We start from the raw sequence: 20,786 nt of genomic DNA, 5'->3' as shown, positions 1-20,786 counted from the left end.
TTTAATTTAGGCTCTTGTCAAGAGGAAACTTCATGGCTAACAGCCCAAACATGACTGCACAGCACCTCCCCAGGAAGCCTCATTCTATGGCTCTCAAATAAGCCATTTTGAGGAGGGAGGCAGGGACTCCTCACGTTGCTGCCAAGTCAGTGCCTCCCCCCCTCCAGGCTGTCCCAGGAGCCCAGGGGCCAGGCAGCAGCACAGCAGACAGCTCAGATGCCTGCCTGCCTGCCTGAGTCAGGGCTGGTTAACAGGCACCCCCAAAGAAGGCCTCAGTCGAATTCCCTTTTCAGGTCCCACCTTCCTCTGGTCAAAAATTTTCAAGGAGACCTCAGACAATTTTGCTTCCCTGCTCTAAGAGGAGGGGGGTGGGGGGGGGGATTGGAAAACTTGGAAATAATTAGGTTGGGGAGTCTTCGTCAGAGCAATAAAGAGAAAATCAGACAGACTTCCATAGGATTCTATGCTCTGAGAAATACAGAAACCACTACTGGGTTTCACAGAGAGCCAGAAATGTTTGGGAACATAAGCAGCATGTGAATATGAGGCATTGTTGTTACTGTTATTTGCAAGAGCACAGCCAAGAGGTCACTAATCTTTTCTTCGGGTCAGGAGCTGATCTGCAGCAAGGCTCTGAACAGATGTGTGCCCCCATTCACACAGACACACGTGCACACACACACGCCACACAGCCATGGGCCCTGACCTTCACCCAACGGATGCTGGCCTCTGCCGGGGAAGGAGCAGATGGAGTGGCTGGGCTTGGTGCAAGACTGACACCCAGGGGATCTGGCTTTGCCCCTTTGATGTTGAAAAACTGAAGTGGAATGAACCATCACAAGGAAAGCGCCTGGGGGGGGTGGGGAGGATGGAGGGTGAGGAGGAGGGAGAAGAGGAAGGAGAAGAAGGTGAAGGGAATGATGGGGACCCAAGGGGATACAGAGGTCAGAGGCTGCTAGATACTGAGTACTGAGGGGCCGCAAAGCCTTGGGGTTCAAGGCCCCATCCTTGACCATTCCTCTTCTCACCCATATAACTGTCACCAAGGTATCTGAGGCAGGTTAACCCTTAAAAATGTCCTTGTCCCGTGGCATCCAGTGTCCAGAAACTGAGCTTGCCCTCCCAACCCCTGCCCCTGCCTCAGGACTCTGGGCTAGGAGACCTGACAAGAGAGTGGGAGGGTCCCCCTGAAGTGGCCAGAGAGGGCAAAATCCACTTACTGGCTTTTTCAGGGGCCCGCAGGACCCTCTTCCTGCATCCCTGAGAGCTTTGGGGAAGATGTCTCAAGGGAGAGGTGAAGAGGCGTGCAGGGCTTTTAGTCACCTAAGCAAAGCAGGGTATAAGGTGACAGTGCTGGCGGCAGCCCCCAGAATGTACGAGTGATCAGTTACACATCCCCAGCGGCAGCGCAAGAGCAATCACATGATCGAAGCAGATTTGGGAATGAGGGGGTGGAGAAGCTGAGGGTTTTTTTTTTTTTTTCTTTTTGGGGGGTGGTGAGGGTGGGGGTGGTGATGAGCCCGGCAGGAAAGAGTGCTGAGCCGGAGGTTTTCAGCTCCTTCAATCCAAATGGCCCCCACGGATCTCCGCACCTACAGTCCCTTCCACCCGACCCCATCTCCACCCCCAAAACACACACCACCCCAGGATGTCCCTAAGGTGACAAACTCAGGCGCCAAGGACTTTGCCAAAATGGCCTTTCTGCTTCAGCGTGGACAGAAGGAGCCGTCAGTCGGGAAGCGGAGGGAGCCCTCTACAAGGGCTCTGCTTCCTGGGGGTTGGGGAGTGCTCAGTTACACAACAGGTGGGAAAGGGGTGACACAGCTCTCCAAGCCCCGTCGGTCCACTGTCCCCCCCCCCACCCGCTCCAAGTCCGCTCTGGGGACCCCTTCTGCGGCCGATCCGATCGCGGGGGACCCCCCGTCTCTTCCCCGCCTCCCGGCCCGCGGCCCCCAGCCCGCGCCAGGCTCCCCAGACAAGCCCGGCCGGTGGCGCCCCGGGGCCGTCGGGGCGCCGCGGCCCCTTCCCGCCCGGCCTCCCCGGCCCGAGCGCACACGTACTGCTGTAGAGGGTGTCGATCCAGGAGAGGCGCGGCAGGCCCCGGTGGCTGAGCGGCTCCATGCCCGCGGCTCGGCGCGGCGGCGGCGGCGGCTCCGTCAGATCGGAAACCCGACCCTCATCGCACAACAAAGGAGGGAGGGCGCGGGCGGCGGGCGGGCGGGCCGGCGGGGAGCCGGGAGGGGCGGCCAGCCCCGGAGGCCGAAGTTGCCGGGCGCGGGGTGGAGGCGGGGGCAGGCAGGGAAACAGGTAGCAGAGAGGAGCCGGAGCTGCCGGGGGACGAGGGGAGGGCGGGCGAGGGCGGGCGAGGGCGGGCGAGCGCCCCCGGGAGCCCTTCCGGCCACTGCGGCCGCCGCGAGCCCCGCCGCGGATCCCGGAGCGGCAGCCCCGCAGAGCGCCCGCAGACTAGCAACTTCCCCCGGGCTGCGCCGCGGCCAGGGGCGGGGGGCGGGGGCCGCGACCAATCGGCGCGAGGCTCCCGCGCCCCCTCCCCCGCCGCAGCACGCCTCCAGACCGGGTCGCGGGTGCGGGGAGCAGCCCCAGTCCCCACGGACGCCCAGAGGAGCGGCGCTCCAACCCGTGTCGGAGGAGTGGTCCCGCGGGGGTCTCCGGGCTGCGGCGCAGGCCCAGGCTCCGCTTCTTCCCCTCGCTGGGCTCAGCCGAATTCTGGCAACCCGTAGACTAAGTGCCGCGGGGAGACCTATGGGCCCCGCAGGGGTGACATCACCTGTCACCCCAGGATCTCCAAGCGCAGTTTCTGGGGCCGGTGCGGCCGTCAGGCCCCTCCCCTCGGCCAGCCTGGGGGGCGGCGCTGACGGGGTTAACATCCTGCCCGCCCGCGGAAAGCCTCGGCCGGCCGCACGGGAACTCTTCCTTCCAAACCGTAACAACCTCATCTATTTAAACACCCGTGACCTAAAAGCCGGGCAGTGCTGCCCTACACACCAGAGGGCGGCGGCCGGAGACAGGCGGGAGGCTGGGGGTCGAGTAGGGGCAGTGGAGGACACACTGGGGGACAGGATAGCCTCAAGGGTCTTCACTGGGGTTCCCCGGGGGACTTCTTTGGGCATCTACAGCCGCAGCCCAGGAGGCATACCTTGGATGCATAATCACATACAAGTTGAGAGAAGTCTGGGGTCAAGATGCCTCTGAGAACAAAACCTGAGGAATTAAATTCCTTCTAAGACCTCCCAAGAGCAGTGGAGAGGTTGGGGGAGGGGGTGGCGGCGGAGGGCTTTATGACTGTCTGCTGGGAGCTGGTTCTCTGGAACACAAGGCAACTTTGCTGCAGATTTGGTCCTGTGGGACTCTGGAGATGGGACCAGGCTAGGGTGGGCCAGGGCAGGGGGTGAGGGAGCTCCTCTCCTGAACTCAAGAGAAGCGAAGCAGTGGGCCCACCAAGGAAACCGGGCCATGTATGCTAGTTTTACCTCAAACGGTGAGGTTTCTGATAGTGGAGCACACCCTCCCTACCCCTCAGCCCCCGTCACCAAGCAGTTGACAGGCAAAGCCTTCCTTCATGGGACCCAGTTCTACTGGGACCCACCCGCATGGGGGCAGGGCTCTTTCCTCATCATGCCAAACAAGCACAGACCTAGGGCTTCTCGAGGAGAGAAGCAGACCCTCGCCCATAATGCTGAAAGGAAGTCTGCACCCAGTCCCGGCAGCTGCTTGGGGAGGGGCCTCCAACTCACAGCAGGTCAGGTAAACCCCTGGAAGGTGCAGGGGAAGGGTGTGGAAAGCCTCCACAGGTGGCTACAATGGGTGTTTTTCAACTCTGAGGTACCACTGGCCCCTCCCTGCATCCGCCCAGCCCTCCTCCTTCCTAACCCTACAGGCTCCACTTCTGCCTCAGTCTCCTGCAGCCCCTCCCTACTCAGCTGTCACCCTCCCACCATCCCTGACTTGCACACAAGACTGGGAGGGCCGAGCAGGCACCTGGAGCTTGGCAGAGAGGGGGCTGTGCATCTCCAATGAGATGCTCCAGAAATAGAGCCAGGATGGGAGAGGAAGCAAACGGGCTCTCAGAGGAACCAGAGGGAGGATGGTGAGGGTGGAGGAGCAGAGAGGGGCCCAGAGCCTCTCTTCTTCCCACGTGGAACTCTCAGAAGGCACAGAACCCAGAAGAAAGCTGGAAACAGGAGCTCAGCCCAGGGAAGCAGCAGCACTGTCCTCTCCCCAGTAACCACTACCACCATCAAGGCGGCCTGGGCCCTCTCTGGATCAGCAGGGATTTCCTGACGGCCACATCCGGAAACTGACTGCGAGGAGGCCATAGATGTATGTTTCTGCGTGAGACACATACATTTGCATACATTTTACATTTTTATCTACAAAGGCTTGAACATGCTATTTTCAGCATTTTCAAGCTAAAACGTTACAGTTGCTCTCCTTAGCGTTGCCATAGTTTGCTTTTTTCCTACATTCTGTCCAATCCTGTCCTGGACCTCCTGCTCCAGAACACAATATAGGGTACGGGGAGACAGGAATCTTGGAGGAGCACGCACAATAATTAACAGAGAAGGGCTGTGTGGTACACCTGGCTTGGGTCTTAGTGCTTTGCTTACACGATTATCTCACCGCGAACCTCGATGTCCTCTCCATTCCCTCCATTTTCTAGATGGTTTCTACCTGAGGCACTGAGCAGCTAAGTAACCCTGCCAGCCCTCCTCCATCTCCACAGTTTCACACACATGTGTCCCGGGAAAGGGCAGTTACAAGATGCCCTTGATGCCTTTTCCGGTGGCTTCCAGTAGGTGGTTAACACCACACAGCCCGACTCTTGGCTTGGAGACAAGTGTGTGGGTCTTTGGGCACCAGGGTGTTTTGAGACTGGGAACAGAAGTCTCCAGATTCCTGGCACTAAGGGTGTGGGAGGAGTTTGGAGAGACCCAATACCACTTCCTAGGGAGGAAGCAGTTAAATAATCATCCTCATCTCCATTGTACCAAAGGTTAAGTGCTCTGCCAGCCGCCCCAGTGTCTCAGAGTGGCCGAGGGGCTTTCCTGTGCACAGACTGCCCTGACTCAGCTAAGCGCAGACCTGCCTGTGCACTCCAAGGCACTGAATCAGCACCCAGCACACCTCATCTTCCAGCCCACACTAACCATTCTCTATCTAGGCTTTTGAGTGAACACTCTCTGCCTTCGCCAGCTCTCCCTCTGACCTGTGCAGATAGGCTGTCCACAGCTCCCCGCCTCCCTTGGTGACCACCTGCTCATCACCATTGATTTAAGCGGGATTTAAGGGTTGGTTGCCTGGCCCTTAGTGCTGGGCTGATGATGAGAGGCTGAGTGGGAAGGAGGTATATCCCATTCTGAAGGTCAGTGGCCTTGCCCTTAATTCCCAGGTGTGCCACTTGGCTGCCTTCCCAACAACCGACACTTGCTTCTACCAGCTGCTCAGCCAGCATGTAAAAAGGGTGACTGTGCTTACAACCAAAACTGGGTATCCCCACTTTTTGTGCCTCCTCGCTGTTAGCAATCCAGCCCCACTGTGCACAACAGGAAGGCCGCAGGAGTCCCTGCTTCCTCGATCACCCGGAGGTCATTGCTGGAGAAAAGGATGTCCTTTCACCTCTCCCCATGCTGGGGCTGGCAGGGGGCACCAGTGTGCAGAGGCCAGATGTACAGGTGGGGATGGAGGACCTCTGCGTTTGAATTAAAAAACTAAAACAGGCGCCTGGGTGGCTCAGTCGGTTGAGTGTCTGACTTCAGCTCAGGTCACGATCTCATGGTTTGTGAGTTCGAGCCCCACATTGGGCTCGCTGCTGTCAGTTCAGAGCCTCTTCAGATCCTCTGTCCCTCCCCTCCTCTCTGCCCCTCCCCCAACTCACACTCTCTCAAAAATAAATAAACATTAAAATAAAAACAAAAACAAAAAAACAGACTATGATAGCCAACCCCCCCCCCCCCTCCACCAAGACTTTGTACCCTTCCTGCCAGATCAGCTCTTTCAAAGCTGGGACTGCATCTTTTTTCACCAGAGTATCCACAGCACTCTGCCCAGTGGATGACTGACTCAGGTAGACCATAAAGCAGCCATAATCATCTTGTGCCCCCAGACCAGACTTTCTGCCCAAAGCCCAACAAACTGGCATTCAACAGTACAGGTTGAATAAATCAAATGACAGCTAACATTTACTGAGTGCTTCTTAAGTGTGGGGCCCGGCTCTATGTGCTTCATGTAGATTATCTCACTTACTCCTCATAATGAGCCAATGAGCTAGGCACTGCTCTGCGCTCCCTGCCCCAGAACCAGACAGGCTAAGCCACTGGCCAGCTAGTAGCTGGTGACACTTGGAAATGAACTGAGACGCTGAATCCAAGTCCACGTGTGGAATCTCTGTATTGGGCTGTAATAAGAGTGAACTAATGAATGAACAGGATGAAGTTAAACTCAGGAATGAAGGAATTGGAGCCGTAGGAGGAATGGAAAGCAGTGTCATTCCAGAACCCCGCCCCCCCTCCAGGGCCACCAATGATTAGGCAAAAACAGACCTGGTTTTCAAAGAAAGCCCCATCTACTACAACAGGGCAAATGACTCTCTAGATAAACTACATGCAATCAATCCAGTGACAGTTTCATGAACTCCAGTGTCCACAGAACCCCGCTCCTTCTATGCCTTGGGCCAATCTTGAACCTTTCCCATCTCAGCTTTCACGTCTGTAGGCGGGTACCCAGGTAGATTAGGCAGATGACTTCCAGACTATAAACTGCTTCTTAGCAGACCTTGGCGGGGCGGGGGGGGTGTGCTGTTTCTGGGTCCTTGCTTCATTTTCTTTATCTTGGTACAGTGAGGCAGCATTTACTGTTCTGAAATTCACCCTCACCCTCACCCCTTGGGCCCAGAAAGCAGAAAATTCCCCAGGCCTCTGCTGGGTCACCTCTTCGGGAGAAGGCTTGGCCTTTGTCCTCTCCTGACCTGCCTCTTCCCAACCTCCTTGCTTTGCCAGTGACAGTGAGAGATCTCCAGTTAGCACAGATTAACTCAAAGCCCTCCCCAATTATTTATTTCTTTACCAAAGTTCTGTGCCAGCTTGAGTCATAAGAAATATCTGCAGCCCTGGCAAGATGTAAGCCAGAGAGCTGCATTCACCCCTTTGCTTGCTTCCTCAGCAGCCTGGCCAGAAGACACAGTGACATCCAACTCCCTGTAGCCATGAAGCCCCCCACCCCGCAAACACACACACATAGCCACATGCGCAGCTCCCGAGGCCAGTGGCCACAGCGAGCCCAGCTTCCTGGACAGAGTAGCTGCCTTAGATTATACTAAGTATATACTACACTATATGCAATTTCGGGAGGGTCTCATGCCAAGGCCTGGCTGGAGCGGCCCTCCTCACCCGACTTGGCGCAGACCACACCCTCCCAGGGGTCAATGTGGGAGCTTTCCTAAAGAGTCGATCAGAGGGCTCAACAGTAGAGTGTGGAGCCCCCTTCCTAATTTACTCACCACGGCATCCCCGTCAGCATTTGGAAAGAGGCCAGCAGAAGAGACTGAAGGATTCTCTGAGTCCCCAAAGCCCAGAGACAAAGTTCAGCGGTTCCCACCTTATCAGCTCCGAGCGAAGCAGAGGCATGTCCACCCAGGGTCAGAGCTCACAGGCTGGCCCTCTGCCCTCCTGTGGCCACCATTCCCCTGAAGCTGGCTGTGCTTCTCCTTCTCTCAGCCAGAGTTCTGCAGATGCTTCCCAGCCCCGTGCTGCTCTGCCAGGAGCTGTGACGCCACCAGCCAGGCTGGCCCTGTCCCTGTCAGGCCCAGGAGTGGCCGCAGGGGCTGAGGACGGGCTGTCAAGGAGATTGGCTCCAAGAGGTAGTGGCTCAACATTCAGGAAGGTGAGGACAAAGGAGCATCAGAGCCTAGTCAGTGGTGCCTGGCATCAGGGGAGTCTTGTGTTGGGGTTATCGAGCAAGTTTGCAGTTGTGTGGCCGTGGCTCTTTAAGGACCAGGCCTCTTTAAGGCAAGTTCCCTCTGCAGTCACTCCTGCCACCAGCAGTCCTGCGGCAGACAGCAGGGGGCTCCCGAGTGCCATCTGGTGGCCCAACAGAGCAGCACCTCAGCAGCCAGACAGGGTCCCGCCAGCCCTGGCCACACTCCAGCCAAGAGGCCTGGAAATGCCTGTACTCAAATCTCACCCTTGCCCACCAGACTCTGCACAGAGCTGTAGGCTACCATTGTGAGTAACGAAGAGGAGCTCCATTTGGGGTCAGGAGACATTAGCAACCCCCAGGAGCAGCCCAGGAAGAATAACCATTCCACTGGACAAAAGCATCTCTAAGATCTTCTCAAATGGGGGAATTTTTCCAGTTTCCCAGCTGTGGGGCCTGAAGCACAGCTGTGTGTATCCTGTGCCTGTGAACACTGGAACAGTGGCTCTCGATCAGGGGAGGGGTAGTTGGTACTGCCCCACAGGAAGTATTCGCAAATGTGTAGGAGTATTGTTTTTATTTTATTTATTTTATTTTATTTTATAGGAGCATTTTAAAACCAGAGACGTTAAAGTGTCCTGCAAAGTGCAGAAGTTTCCCAAAGAATGTTTGTCCACAAATGTTAGCAGTGCTGGGGCACCTGGGTGGCTCAGTCGGTTAAGCATCTGACTTTGGCTCAGGTCATGATCTAGCAATCTGAGTTCAAGCCCAGCGTCAGGCTCTGTGCTGACAGCTCAGAGCCTGGAGTCTGCTTCAGATTCTGTGTCTCCGTCTCTCTCTGCCCCCACCCCCACCTCACTCATGCTCTGTCTCTCTCTCTCTCAAAAATAAACAAACTAAAAAAAACAAAAAAAAAAATTAAAAAAAAAACAGTGCTGAGAACACTGTTTGGTTAGGGGGAAACAAAGATGGTTTCTGGGCAAGCTCACAGCCACTCTTCTCTTCCTCATTTCTTCCACTGATGTCCTCTCTAAATTTCACTTTGTAATCTTAAAAGGGGGCAGGAAGTGCCCTGGCCACTTTCACAAGGGATGCCCCTTCCCAGAAGCTGGGTATACACCTGTACTCAGCTTGTGTTGGGCGATCATGACCCTTGAAAGGGAGATGCAGATGGGTGGGCAGCCTACCTCAGACAGTTAGGAACAGCAGACAGTGTCTGAGAAGAATCACAGGAGACCCGTCACCACTTTCCCCCATGGGACCATCCACCATCCTTTCCACCTGGGTGATTCAAGGACATGTCCTGTCCCAGGACACCCATCTTTTATATAAGGCACTTTCAGGTTCTAGTCATGAAACCTTGTGACTCCTGATTTCCCCTTCCCCAAGCTCATTGCACTCTGTCCTGGGCTAGTCTGCTCAGTCTCATGAACACAGTCTGGTGCCGGCAGCTAACAGAGGAAACAACACATGTGACATGTATTCTAACGAAAGAGTGGAAAAGAATGAAAATCCGGCTTTTGGCAGTGGCCAAAACAAGCTACACAGTGGTCACATTTGACTTGAGTCTGTCGGTTTGCACAGTCCCAGGCTCAGGAGGCTGACGTCATCACAGAATGATCAGTTGGAGGGAAAACTTGCCCAGCAACCCACAGCAACTAGAGCACTTCCCATTGCCGGCGGAATAAAGACCCACATCCTTTTGGTCGCACACAAGGCCCTGTGGCCTGGCCCCTCACTTCCTTCCAGCTTCGTCTTTCAGTCCCCTTGGTCTCTCTTGCTTTTTCAGAACTTTTGCACAGCATGGTACTTCCAGCTTAAATGCCTGGGCATGTCTTAGTCTTCCCTTCAATCTTAACTTGAATATCACTTGTGCTGGGAAGCTTGCCCTACCCACCAGACCAGGGAAGCTTGCATTTCAGGTTACTCGGTGCTTTTGTAAACCACTCAGTGGCCATCTCTCCTGATAGACTGAGCCCTCCATGAGAATTCCAGACACCTCTCTCTTGTTCACGTCTGTAACCCCAGCACCCTAAAATAGTGGTTTCAGTGAATGAATGAGTACATGAATGAATGGATGACCAAATATGTTCCTGGTCACAAAGGCCCTGGAATGAGGGAGTATGGACCCTTGAGGCAGCCCAGCTCCACCAGCTGGGGAAAAAAACTGTCTGGGCTGGTTGAGATGTCATGACGAGAGGGGTCATGCTCTCTGGAAAGACTCAGGAAAAAAACTAGGATCCTAGAATCAGATTTGGGGCAAGAGAATTGCTGTTCTAATTAATTCCTAACTGTTCACACAAAATCCCAACTAAAAACTCCCCAATGTACAGGGCTCCCTTACTAAGCAGCCAGCATTTAACGTTGCACTCTTTTCTGCCCAATCAGACTCCAACATGGAAATGGAATAGAAGCCAAGAAAGGGTTCAGCCCACTAAGGGGACTTTGGTCTCAATTCTCAGAGTCCTTCTCCTGGGTCCGCCCCAAATTTGCAATTACATTTGTTTTTAGAGGAGGGAGGCCTCCTCTGGGTGTGAACCTGTTCAGTCTCTCCTCCCACTGTCTGGCAGGGGACAGAGGTCGGGAGTCTGAGAAATAAGATGCGACTTGCCTGCAGCAATGCTGAACTCCCCTGTTCAGGGGGGCTGTCGGCTGTCACTGGATTCCAGCGATGATGGAAGTGCTTCTCTAACCAGCGATGAGAAATCTTGCTTTCAGCTCAGGGATGGGAGAAGGACGTGGAAACTGACTCTGGACACCCCGTCTTCCCAAGGACCTAGCTTGAGAGGGTCTACAGGCTGCCTGACAGAGGACAGCAGCCTCTGTGGCTGTTGCTTGCACTGAGCCTTGGAGGCCCCTGGGCAGGCCAGAGAGCCCTGGCGGCACTGGGTCAGAGTCGCCCTGTCTGCTGGGCACCTGCAGAAAAGGAAGAAGATTCCTTTTTGTTTTCCCTTCACTGAAAGAAAGAGACAAAACACCCAATTTTTACCCAAGGTCTCATTTGTTGAGCCTTGATTCTATGATGGTCTAGAAAAATCACCCTAGTCCCCTAGGGTCAGTAACCCAGGTACTTAGTCCTCTAGAGCTGCCCGCCAGCTTCTCGGCTGCTGCCTAGGAAGGATGTTCTAGCATAGTTAATATTCCCAGGGCTCTTCCCTCCCCTGAAATGACGGTCCCTGATGGGAGGAGGTCATAATTGTCAATGAAGGGCAGAGGAATAATAACAAGGGTGACAGTAACAAATACATGGTGCGTGTTGGGCAGAGCTGATCTAAGGACTCTGTGTTAAATCAATGAGTTATCGGGGAGTCTGGGTGGCTCAGTCAGTTAAGCATTTGACTTCGGCTCAGGTCATGATCTCACAGTTCGTGGGTTTGAGCTCTGCATCGGGCTCTGTGCTGACAGCTTAGAGCCTGAAGCCTGCTTCGGATTCTGTCTCCCTCGCTCTCTGCCCCTCCCCCACTAGTGCTGTGTCTTTCAAAAATAAATGAATGTTAAAAAAAATTTAAATCATTGAATTATCAAAGTAATCCTGACTACCCCAGAATATGTCTTGGCTCCTCAACACTCCACTGCCTCCTCCACAGAAGGGAAAGAGCACTAAACTGAGTACACCCCAAGTTCAGGCCCTGGTTCTGCCACTCACCTGCTGTGTGAGCTTGAGGAGCCCCCTTCCATTCTCTGGACATCGGTTTCCTTACCTTGGCACGCAGGGATGAAAGTTGTCCTGGCTATGAGTCCTTGAGTGGTAGATGACCAGGAAATGGCTGATAAGGGAGGGGAAAAACTCTTTTTCCCCACCCCTCAGTTCCCCAATAATTCAGGAAGTCCCATCCATGGGTTTTGAGGGCTGGAAAAGTTATTCATTAGCCCATTAAATATCCCCTGAGCTTTATATAAGACTAGGTGTCTTTGCCCAGGATACTTGTGATAGTAGATTTGAGACATGTCTAGAAGTCACCAAGAGGCAAGGCAGTGCTTGGTGGGTCCAGAGAATGGTGTGGACAGTACGCTATGGAGGAGGTGAGGGACCGCCACTTAGAAATGAGTTAATGACTAAATGCTTCTTAGAGAAAGTGCTATGTGAACCAGTGCCCAGAAGGACACCTCATATATCACTGGCAAAAATGGTGGGTGGGGAGGCAGTACATCCTGGGAGGAAGAAAAGCATAAGCAATTGTCCAGAAATGTAATCAGGCAGAAATGGGGGTGAAGAGGGAAATGAGAATGGATGCTTGGAAGAGAAGATTTTGGGGGGAGAGGGGGAGAATATAGGCAGTTGCTAATATAACGTGTGGCCTCAGCATGAATTCAGGGACACAACAGCATGTGCAGCTTTTCTTAGGGCCTGTCTTCATAAAGAAGGGACACCTCCTTCCTGCAACACCAACAATAGAAGTTTCGGGCTCCCTTCCCCTCCCCGTGAGTTTGTGGGCAGAGGCACAAGCCTCAGTCAGTGTGTCCCTGGCTTCACCAATACTATGTTCTAGGCACTGTGTCAAGCACATTACTTTCACTTTTTTTTCTTTCCAGGTTCATTAGGGTATAATTGACCAAAAAAACATGGTGTAAGTTTAAGGTGTACAGGGGCACCAGGGTGGCTCAGTCCGTTGAGCAACTCTTGATTTCTGCTCAGGTCATGATCTCATAGGTTTGCGGGTTCGAGCTCCGCAGTGGGCTCTGTGCTGACAGTGCGGAGCCTGCTTGGAATTCTCCCTCTACCACCCCCCTCCCCCGCCCCCCCGGCTCACGGTATGCACAATCTCTCTCTCGAAATAAATAAATAAACGTTAAAGAAAAGATGTAAGTTTAAGCCGTACAATGTGATGACTCATTATATGTATTGTAAAATGATGACCACAACAAGGTAGAGAAAACTGAGGTATCATTTCTACATCCTGCCCCATCTAAATTTTCACATCTCCATTGCCCTGGCCTTAAAGAAGAGGACTGGTACACTCAGAACTTTCTCAAAAGTCTTTGTGCTCTGAACGAAGCTAGAGGCCCTGGAAGAAGACAGCGCCACACGGTGAGGTCTAAGACACTCACTTTCCTAAGGAAGGACACTGCACTGCTGAGAAACCTTCTCACAGAAACTCAAAGGGTGAAGGTTCTGGGGAACGTTGGTTGGTTTTTCTGCAGCGCCATCTGAAGGCAGCACTTTCCAATGCTGCAGGCGGCATCTAATCTCTGAGGCATCCCTCCCACAAAGGCAGCTCCCCAGCCCTGCCTGGACCAGGCACAGCTGAGCATCTGTAAGGAGCACTTAGAACCATTCCTATTCCAGAGCCACCAGGAAGGAGGGCCTGAGCTCATGGTCTGGGGTGAAGAGGGAGATGGCCAAGGACTTAGACCTGCAGCAGCCTCAGCCCCTCATGCTAAATGATTTTAGACGTCTGCCCCTGGCCGCCCCTTCCAGGGTCAGCCCCATGCTCAGTTTCTAAGCCAGCAGATTTCACAGGAAGACACTGTCCCTCTGCCTCCCGACCCCTCTGAATACTCAGGCTCTAGAGACCTCCTCAGATCTTAGCCATGACAGACGAAATCTGGTTCCTCACCCTTTTCATGGCCCAGAGTCTTCTAGACATCTCATTGCCCAATCCCTTTCATGCCCCACTGAGCTATTTTCCAGGTTCCTATTTCTATCTGATTATGCAAGTTTCTTTCCTCCAGAAAGCCATGTGCTCATCACATGAGGGTAGCCACAGGTCGCCAGCAAATGGGAGAAGGGTGCTGGGAAGAGCCCCTTTCCTGGACCCCAGAGTTGTGCGTCGTGTTCCCCCGCTTTCCGCAGGAGACCAGGACCACCGGAGGGAGACCGGTGCAGCCCCGGATGAGATCATGACTTGGTTTTCAGCTTCACCAGAGGGCAGGCCCCAGCCGTAGGCTCTGTGCCAGGCAGCCTGAGCAGATGACCTTAGCGACTGCTCCGTACAGGCCAGGAAGGACACACACAGTGCCTCCCTGTAACACCAGCTGGACCTGGATGCAGCCCTGCTCTGCTCCTCAGATCCCTGGCTCTCGGGGCAAATGCACACTACTGACCGCTGGAGCAAAGCCACGCTCGAGGCTGCTGAGATGAGGAATTTGCTGCTCCAGGCAGGCCAGAGCCTCTGCTCTGGGGCTTCGTTTTGGGGAGGGGAGACCCTTAGGGAAGGTGAGCTGGAGGTAAAAGGTTGCTTTTGTAAAAGAAATCCAATTTGCCTCCCACCACAACTACCCACAGATGAGGAAGCAGCCACAGAGAAGCTCTGGCCCTCGGAGCCCGTGGATTCCTGCTGCTTCCTCTCAGAGACCACACACGGAGCTGCGCACGCAAGCAGGCCACGTCTCCTTCCAGGCCCGCAAGGAACCTCAACTTCCTACAAAGACCGCTAATGCCAGCGTTAGTACATGTGGGCACATGTACCCATGGCAGCGCTTCTGCTGATTCCTAATGTGGCTTTCAGGATCCAGAGAAAGAGGTCTGTCCTGCCAAGGGGAACCCGGCCTGAGACACCAAGAGCAGCGGACTTTCTGGCCTGCCTGACCCCACAAGCAAAGATGCCTGATTCTGGGGTCAATGCACCCTCTCCCATGAAGACCCTCGTTCTCAGGGAGCTGGCGAAGGTGCGGAAGCTTTGCTCAGGAGTCATCAGGGTCACAGACACTTTGGCAAACAAGTTCTTCCCAGGTCTGGGAGAGGCAGGGAAGAATGGGGGACCTGGCCTGTGGCAAGGCCCTGCTGTGAAGAACACCCAAGCCACACTGCAGTTAGCACCCTGTCATTTGCTCACTTGTATGCATCTCACATGTTATCAAAAGACCATGTAGGGGCACCTGTCTGACTTTGGCTCAGGTCATGATCTCACGGTTTGCAGGTTCGAGCCCTGCATCAGGCTCTGTGCTGACCACCTGGAGCCTGCTTCAGATTCTGTGTTTCCCTCTCTCTCTGCCCCTGCCCCACTTGTGTTCTGTCTCTCTCTCAAAAATAAACCAACATTAAAAAAAAAAAAAAGACCACATAGAAGGTATGAGGCATATAGGCTGTTTTTTTTTAAACTAGTAGTTTATTCAGGTTCCCACCCCCCTTCTAAAAGTAATAAATAAAGCCACAATACACACATTTTAGACAATAGTGTAAAATGTGTATTAGCATTTTCCAGCCTTTTGGGGCATGCAAACAGGGGGCGTCTGAGCGTAGTTATCATCAAAGCAGCTCTCCAGACTGTGCTCAGGGGTTTCTCCGCCCCTCACCCTTGGCCAGTCCAGTTTTCATTCTCTCCTGTGTCCAGCAGGGCAAGTTCTGTCCAGATGAACTAAAACTTCACCTTGCTCAAGGCCACCTAGGCCCTAAACACAAAGACGAGCCCCTGGGAGGAAACTCTGGTGTATCATCCAATTTTGTTCACAGTGCAAGTCAGATGTCTCTGGTTCCTTGCAGGAGGGGGGAACATCACCCACTTGTCAGCTCAGCCCAGGGATACTAGAAATAAAGTCTTGTCTGTTTGTCCTCAGTAGGAATCTGAGAACTGCTCCGGATAGCGCCTGGGGACTCTCCCTTCCATGGGGCTGGGCCACAGCTTTGAGATTAGAAGGAAGTCTTAGGATCGGCCAGGGTGGAAACAGAGGAGGAGGAGGGGAGGGAGGGAGGTGCAGGGAAAGGAGCCTGTAAAGAAAAAGATAGTTTTGAATTCACCACCCAAACTCCAACCTGTGACCGGGACAAAGCTAACGGAGGTTGGGTTTGCTATTCCAGTCTCAGGAGAACAGGAGAGAGACGTGCTTTATCACATTTTTCACATCATGCCACAGGCAAGAAATGACCATGTCTGCACAGCATGCTGGGGCAAGCCGAGTTGGAAGCTTCAGTATTTCCTCACACCTCCAGCCCATTCTAGGCACTCTGACTGGGAGGCTCTGGGAGACGGAACGGGGAGAGATGGCCCTTCTCTTTTCAACACACCTCCCAAGTGGCCACAGGCTTCATAAGCATTTCTGACTTTAGAAGCCCCCACAGCTGCCAAGATGAAATCCATGGAACTCCCTCTAAGGCAGCAGCCCTGGCCGCCACAGCCGATGACATGGGACAATGCCCAGGTGAATTCCCCTGTACGCTCAGTGGAGCTGAGGCACGCTTGCCAGGGGGCACCCTATCTGCTGGGCAAGGCTGGCGGTACTGCAGAGTTGACAGCCTAGAGGAGAATGCCACAACTCAGGCCAGACATTAGTTTCGCCAATCTTGTCAAAAGGTTCCTGTTTCCTGGTTCGGGAGTCCGAAGGCCTGCCGGCCAAGACAGAAACTTGACAAAAGCAGAACTACCCCCACAAGAGTGGCTCTTCTCAGGGCTGGGTTAGCCCATTGTCCTATTTGAGGTGCAGGGGGAGGGAGGGGGCGCCTGCTAATTCCCCCGGGGCACTGCTGCTGAAAGCACGCTGCATGCCGCAGGGCCATCCACAGCCACTCACATCAGCAAGAGCTTCATGGGGCCAGTTTGGGGGCTGCTGCTGTTCCGGATGCAGAGTTTAATGGTCAGGATGTGGGTTCTGGAGACAGAACAGGCCTGGGTTTAAGACCTGGTGCTCTTACTTCAATCTCTCTGGACATCGGTTTCTTTCATTGTAAAACGAGGATAGTAATGGTAACTGCCTCGTTTGAGACGGTTGAAATGTGATAACAGATGTAAGACACCCGCACGGTGCCTGCTCCATCTACACACTTGGCAACGTTAGCCATCATCCTTATGCTGCTTGAGCTTTGTGGGCGCGCACACACCGCTCTCCGGAGGGCCAAAACAAGGTAAAAAGGGAAACAGCCCCCCACCCCCACAAAGGTTGCAGCAAACCCAGTGAAGAGATACTGTGAGATGTGCTGAGGTTACCGAAGCCAAACCACACCCTTTGTTTTCTGTAGGTGTCTCATCTTTATTGCCAAGTTAACTCATTAGCATTTTTAAAATAGTCAAAGCAACCCTAATCCCTATTCAGAAGTGTGATCCTCCATACTTTGCTATTCAATAGCTGCTAGAGCCAGAAAAAGATCCATCTAGAAAAATGTGATCCCTTCGCCTTAAAGTCAGAGCTGTCAGGCTTGAGAGAACCTAGGAGCTTCTAGATTGGTAAAGGTCCTTGAAAGGCTTCCAGGATAATGAAGGCTGGAAAATTCAGTTCAGTATAGACTTTCTTGACGAACAGATTTTTCTCCAAGATGCCAAGTATAGAGCGCCCGCCTTGGGCAAAAGGGAAATAGATCTGAAGTGTCTAAGTGTGCCCAGAGGAAAAAAAAAAAAAGATATGTGGGTAATTCTATGTTAAAATTGTAAACTGTGGATTATCCAGAGTAAACACCACAACAGAATGTTGGACTAAGAAAAACATTTTCTTAGAAATTAGTATATATGAATCCCTCCCCCACCACCACCACACACACACAAATGATGAGTGAGACCACATTTAAGGGCATTTCCCCTGTGGACAAGGAGCCCAACTTCCCAACCTCTTCTGAAGGACCTCGGGCTATAGTGTGCCCACCAGGGTGTATAATACCCTTTTCATGTTTCACATATTAGCTCTTGGTAAATGTTGCATGAAATTTGATGATCCTGCTAGGAAAGGGAAAATGATTCATAATCATCTATTCCTAATCCACAGACCCTTGATGAAAGCCTGCTAGGTTTAGGGTTTGAAACACTGGGGCTGGCAACGGTTTGAAGGCAAATGGCCCTCTTATTTACACGAGGAGGCTCCAGACGCCTGCAGAAATGGTAAATTTAGCTCTCCCTACTAGACCCCCACCAGTTCAAGCATTAGTCTGTGTGAGTAGCAGGTCCTGGGGAGGCCCCCTTGGATGGGACTTCTGACCCCAGGGGAGCGCCCTTACAGCTCCGAGGGGGCGGGGCCGGATGGGGGCGGGGCCGAGGGCTCCTGGTCACGTGACAGGGCGCTGCAGCATTTACATGTGAAACAGGGCACCGCGGCTATGCCTCGCTCCCAGCCAGCGTTGCCTCCACCTGCACGCCTGATTAATCCGACATCAAATCAGAAGTCGTGTGGCTGCCCGCTGCTGGAGGACGCCGGCGGGGGAGGTGGCCTCGGTTTCTGCGGTTTACGCTGTTATTGCGATGCAAATGTATTCAGGGCCTGGGGCCATGTTTCTCTGATTCGCGCTGGGAGGCGGATGCCGAAACCCTCCGGGGATCTGCCTACACCCTCAGCACCTTGTGGGGTGTAGACGTAAGCGGTGGACATTCCACGCGGCACTGGCTGAAGTGGAAGGAATCAGCTACAACCTTTTATTCAGGCAGGAATCAGCTACAACCTTTTATTCAGGCTTTAAAACAAACAGATCAAAGAGTTTCCGTTTCCTGGCCTCAGTGTCAGATCCACTGGGGAAATCCCAGGAGCAGAAGGGGAATGAGTGAGAATGGCCCTGTCCCAGGCACCAGGGCAGCCTACTTCTTCTTGGTGTCTCCCCAGCTCGAACTGGCCAAAGCCTCTGTCCGGGTCTCCAGGATTTCCCCCAGGGGCACTTGGGGGAACTATCACAGTCCCCAGCACCTGAAAATATTCCTTGGAAGCACCTCAACCATGTCTTTTCACAGGGTTTAAACCGTCCTAGCAAAATGGAAGACCGGAAATCCAGATGAGGGTTACCGGAAATTCAAATGATCAGGCAAGGGCTGGCTCACTCAGGTCTCCAAAAGTACAACTGGTAAAGGAGAATGAAACTGAGTGGAAGACCCCAGTGTCCCTTAGACTCCTTCAGGCCATTTTGGATTTGTAAGAAATACACCAGTGGGCAAGGCTCATTCATTTATTTTTTTTCAAGACTGGTGCCTCCATCTCTCTCTCTCTTTTTAAGTGTATTTATTTTGAGAGAGCGCTTGAGCAGGGGAGAGGGAGAGAGAGAGAGAGAAAGAGAGAGAGAGAATCCCAAGCAGGCTCCATACTGTCTGCGCAGAGCCTACCTCGGGGCTCAAACTCACTAAAGGTGAGATGATGACCTAAGCCAAAACCAAGAATCAGACATCAGATGCTTTACTGACTGAGCCATCCAGGGGCTCCTCCATCTCCTGAGAAGAGGCACTGGCCCTTTTCAAAATGAGAAACATGGGTTCAAATTAATTAGTTATGGACCCGTAGGCACATTACCCAACTTTCTTAGCCTTGGTTTTGTCATCCATAAAATGGATTAGTAATACTAACCTCTTATGGCTGAGAACAAATGAAACAATGCACATGTTAGATATGAATACTTGTATGTGTGCCATAAAAGGACTAGAAATACAACAAACTGTTAACTCCAGGTTCTTTCTGAAGAGAGGAGTGCAAGTGGTGGGAATAGGTAACTAGAACTGATATGTTTTATTACAAAGACTTCAGCACTGTTTTCATCTTTATATTAAAAATATGTGTATTCCTAATACAAGGACCGCTTCATGGTATGTGCTCATGCTAATGTTTTTTACAACTGTGATCTAGGGAGCACCTGGGTGGCTCAGTCGGTTAAGCGTCTGACTTCGGCTCAGGTCATGATCTTGAGGTTTGTGAGTTCAAGGCCCACATCGGGCTCTGTGCTGACAGCTCAGAGCCTGGAGCCTGCTTCGGATTCTGTGTCTCTCTGTCTCACTCCCACTGTACTCTGTCTCTCTATGTCTCTCAAAAATGAATAAACTAAAAGAAAAAAAGTTAAAAACAAAATAAAACTGAGGTCTCAATTCTAACTTAATTTTCCTTTGGGGATTCTGTTTCAAGGTGGAAGATTGAACACGTGGAAGTTTTTTTTTATTTGTTTTACACCATTTTAATAAACTTGTCACATGACTCTCCCTCTTAACTCAAATCTCTAGATATGATCTAAGTCATGTATTAACACAAAACCTGTAACAGGACACCCTAACACAGGGTACGCTCAAAGACCATGAATTCTAGGTAATCCCTGAAAGAAGGGGATGGGGGTATCAGATTGAAAGAAGAGACCACAGACCACCACATAGCCAGGAGAGGACTACTACCAGAACAGTGGGTAGGGTGGGGTACAGGGAAGAAGTAGATCTTGGAGAAGGAGGGCAGCCAGGCAGCCAGCTCTCTGGGACTCTAGCAGAGAGGAAGTGGGAGGAGCACCCAGGCAGTTTAGTACCCAGAAGCCCCTTCTGTCCCATCGTCCTTTCCCCCAAACCCAGAGCCCAATAAGCTCTGGTTTCAGCTGCCTTTTTCATACAGTGGCTTTCATTCCATTTTTTGGTTCACAGAGATGGAGATCTTATTTTTGAGCACAGCTATTCCTTTTTAATTAAAGAAAAAGTTTTATCTATCATGGCTTTGTTTAGAGCAAAGGGAAAAGCTTAAAGCATGAATTCACAGCATGAACTTGATCTGAAGTTTGAAATGATTGATTTTCCAGGAAAGCTAAGTCCAAATATTGGTTTGAGAGGCAAACTGAACACATTATTAACCTTTAAGGAAATGGACAGGTAGGCAAAGATCTGGATATGAGATTCTGTTGGCTATAAAGGTAAGGGCTTCTAAATCTTTACAAACAGAAAATGCCCATGTTATATGAACTGTTCCATGTCACTGAAACAGGTGGGAAGCTACCCAACTAATTTCATGATATTACCATAACTCTAACACTGAAACAGGATAAGGACAGCAAAAGAGAAAACTATAGATCAATATTTCCTATGCCATAGATGCAAATTATCTTAATTTGCAAGTAGCATATTGAATCTAGCAATGTTTTTTAATTATTTTTTAAAGTTTTGAAATTTATTTTGAGAGAGAGAGAGACAGAGAGAGACAGAGAGAGAGAGAAGAGAGAGGACCTTTGCCCTCATGAGCGGGGGAGTGGCAAAGAGAGGGAGAGAGAGAATCCCAGG

At 52.3% G+C, this 20,786-nt stretch overlaps 1 protein-coding gene across 2 annotated transcripts in view; it reads right to left on the bottom strand.

Annotated features, from left to right (window-relative positions):
• ABR (ABR activator of RhoGEF and GTPase) overlaps nt 1-20,786 on the bottom strand; it is a 179,704-nt gene that overhangs the window by 136,251 nt on the left and 22,667 nt on the right. The window contains exon 1 of one of the 2 annotated variants that reach the window (XM_039252227.1): nt 2,061-2,129. The exons of the other annotated variant lie outside the window; for it this stretch is intronic. Within the exon in view, the coding sequence (XP_039108158.1) occupies nt 2,061-2,121 (61 nt within the window). The 5' untranslated portion in view covers nt 2,122-2,129. Of the gene's footprint in view, nt 1-2,060; nt 2,130-20,786 lie in introns of those variants that run through there. 2 annotated transcript variants of the gene reach the window in all.

Source organism: Hyaena hyaena, unplaced genomic scaffold, assembly GCF_003009895.1.
Source record: "Hyaena hyaena isolate Hyena2069 unplaced genomic scaffold, ASM300989v1 scaffold_10, whole genome shotgun sequence".
NCBI lineage: Eukaryota > Metazoa > Chordata > Mammalia > Carnivora > Hyaenidae > Hyaena > Hyaena hyaena.
This window is presented reverse-complemented; position numbering and strand designations above follow the sequence as displayed.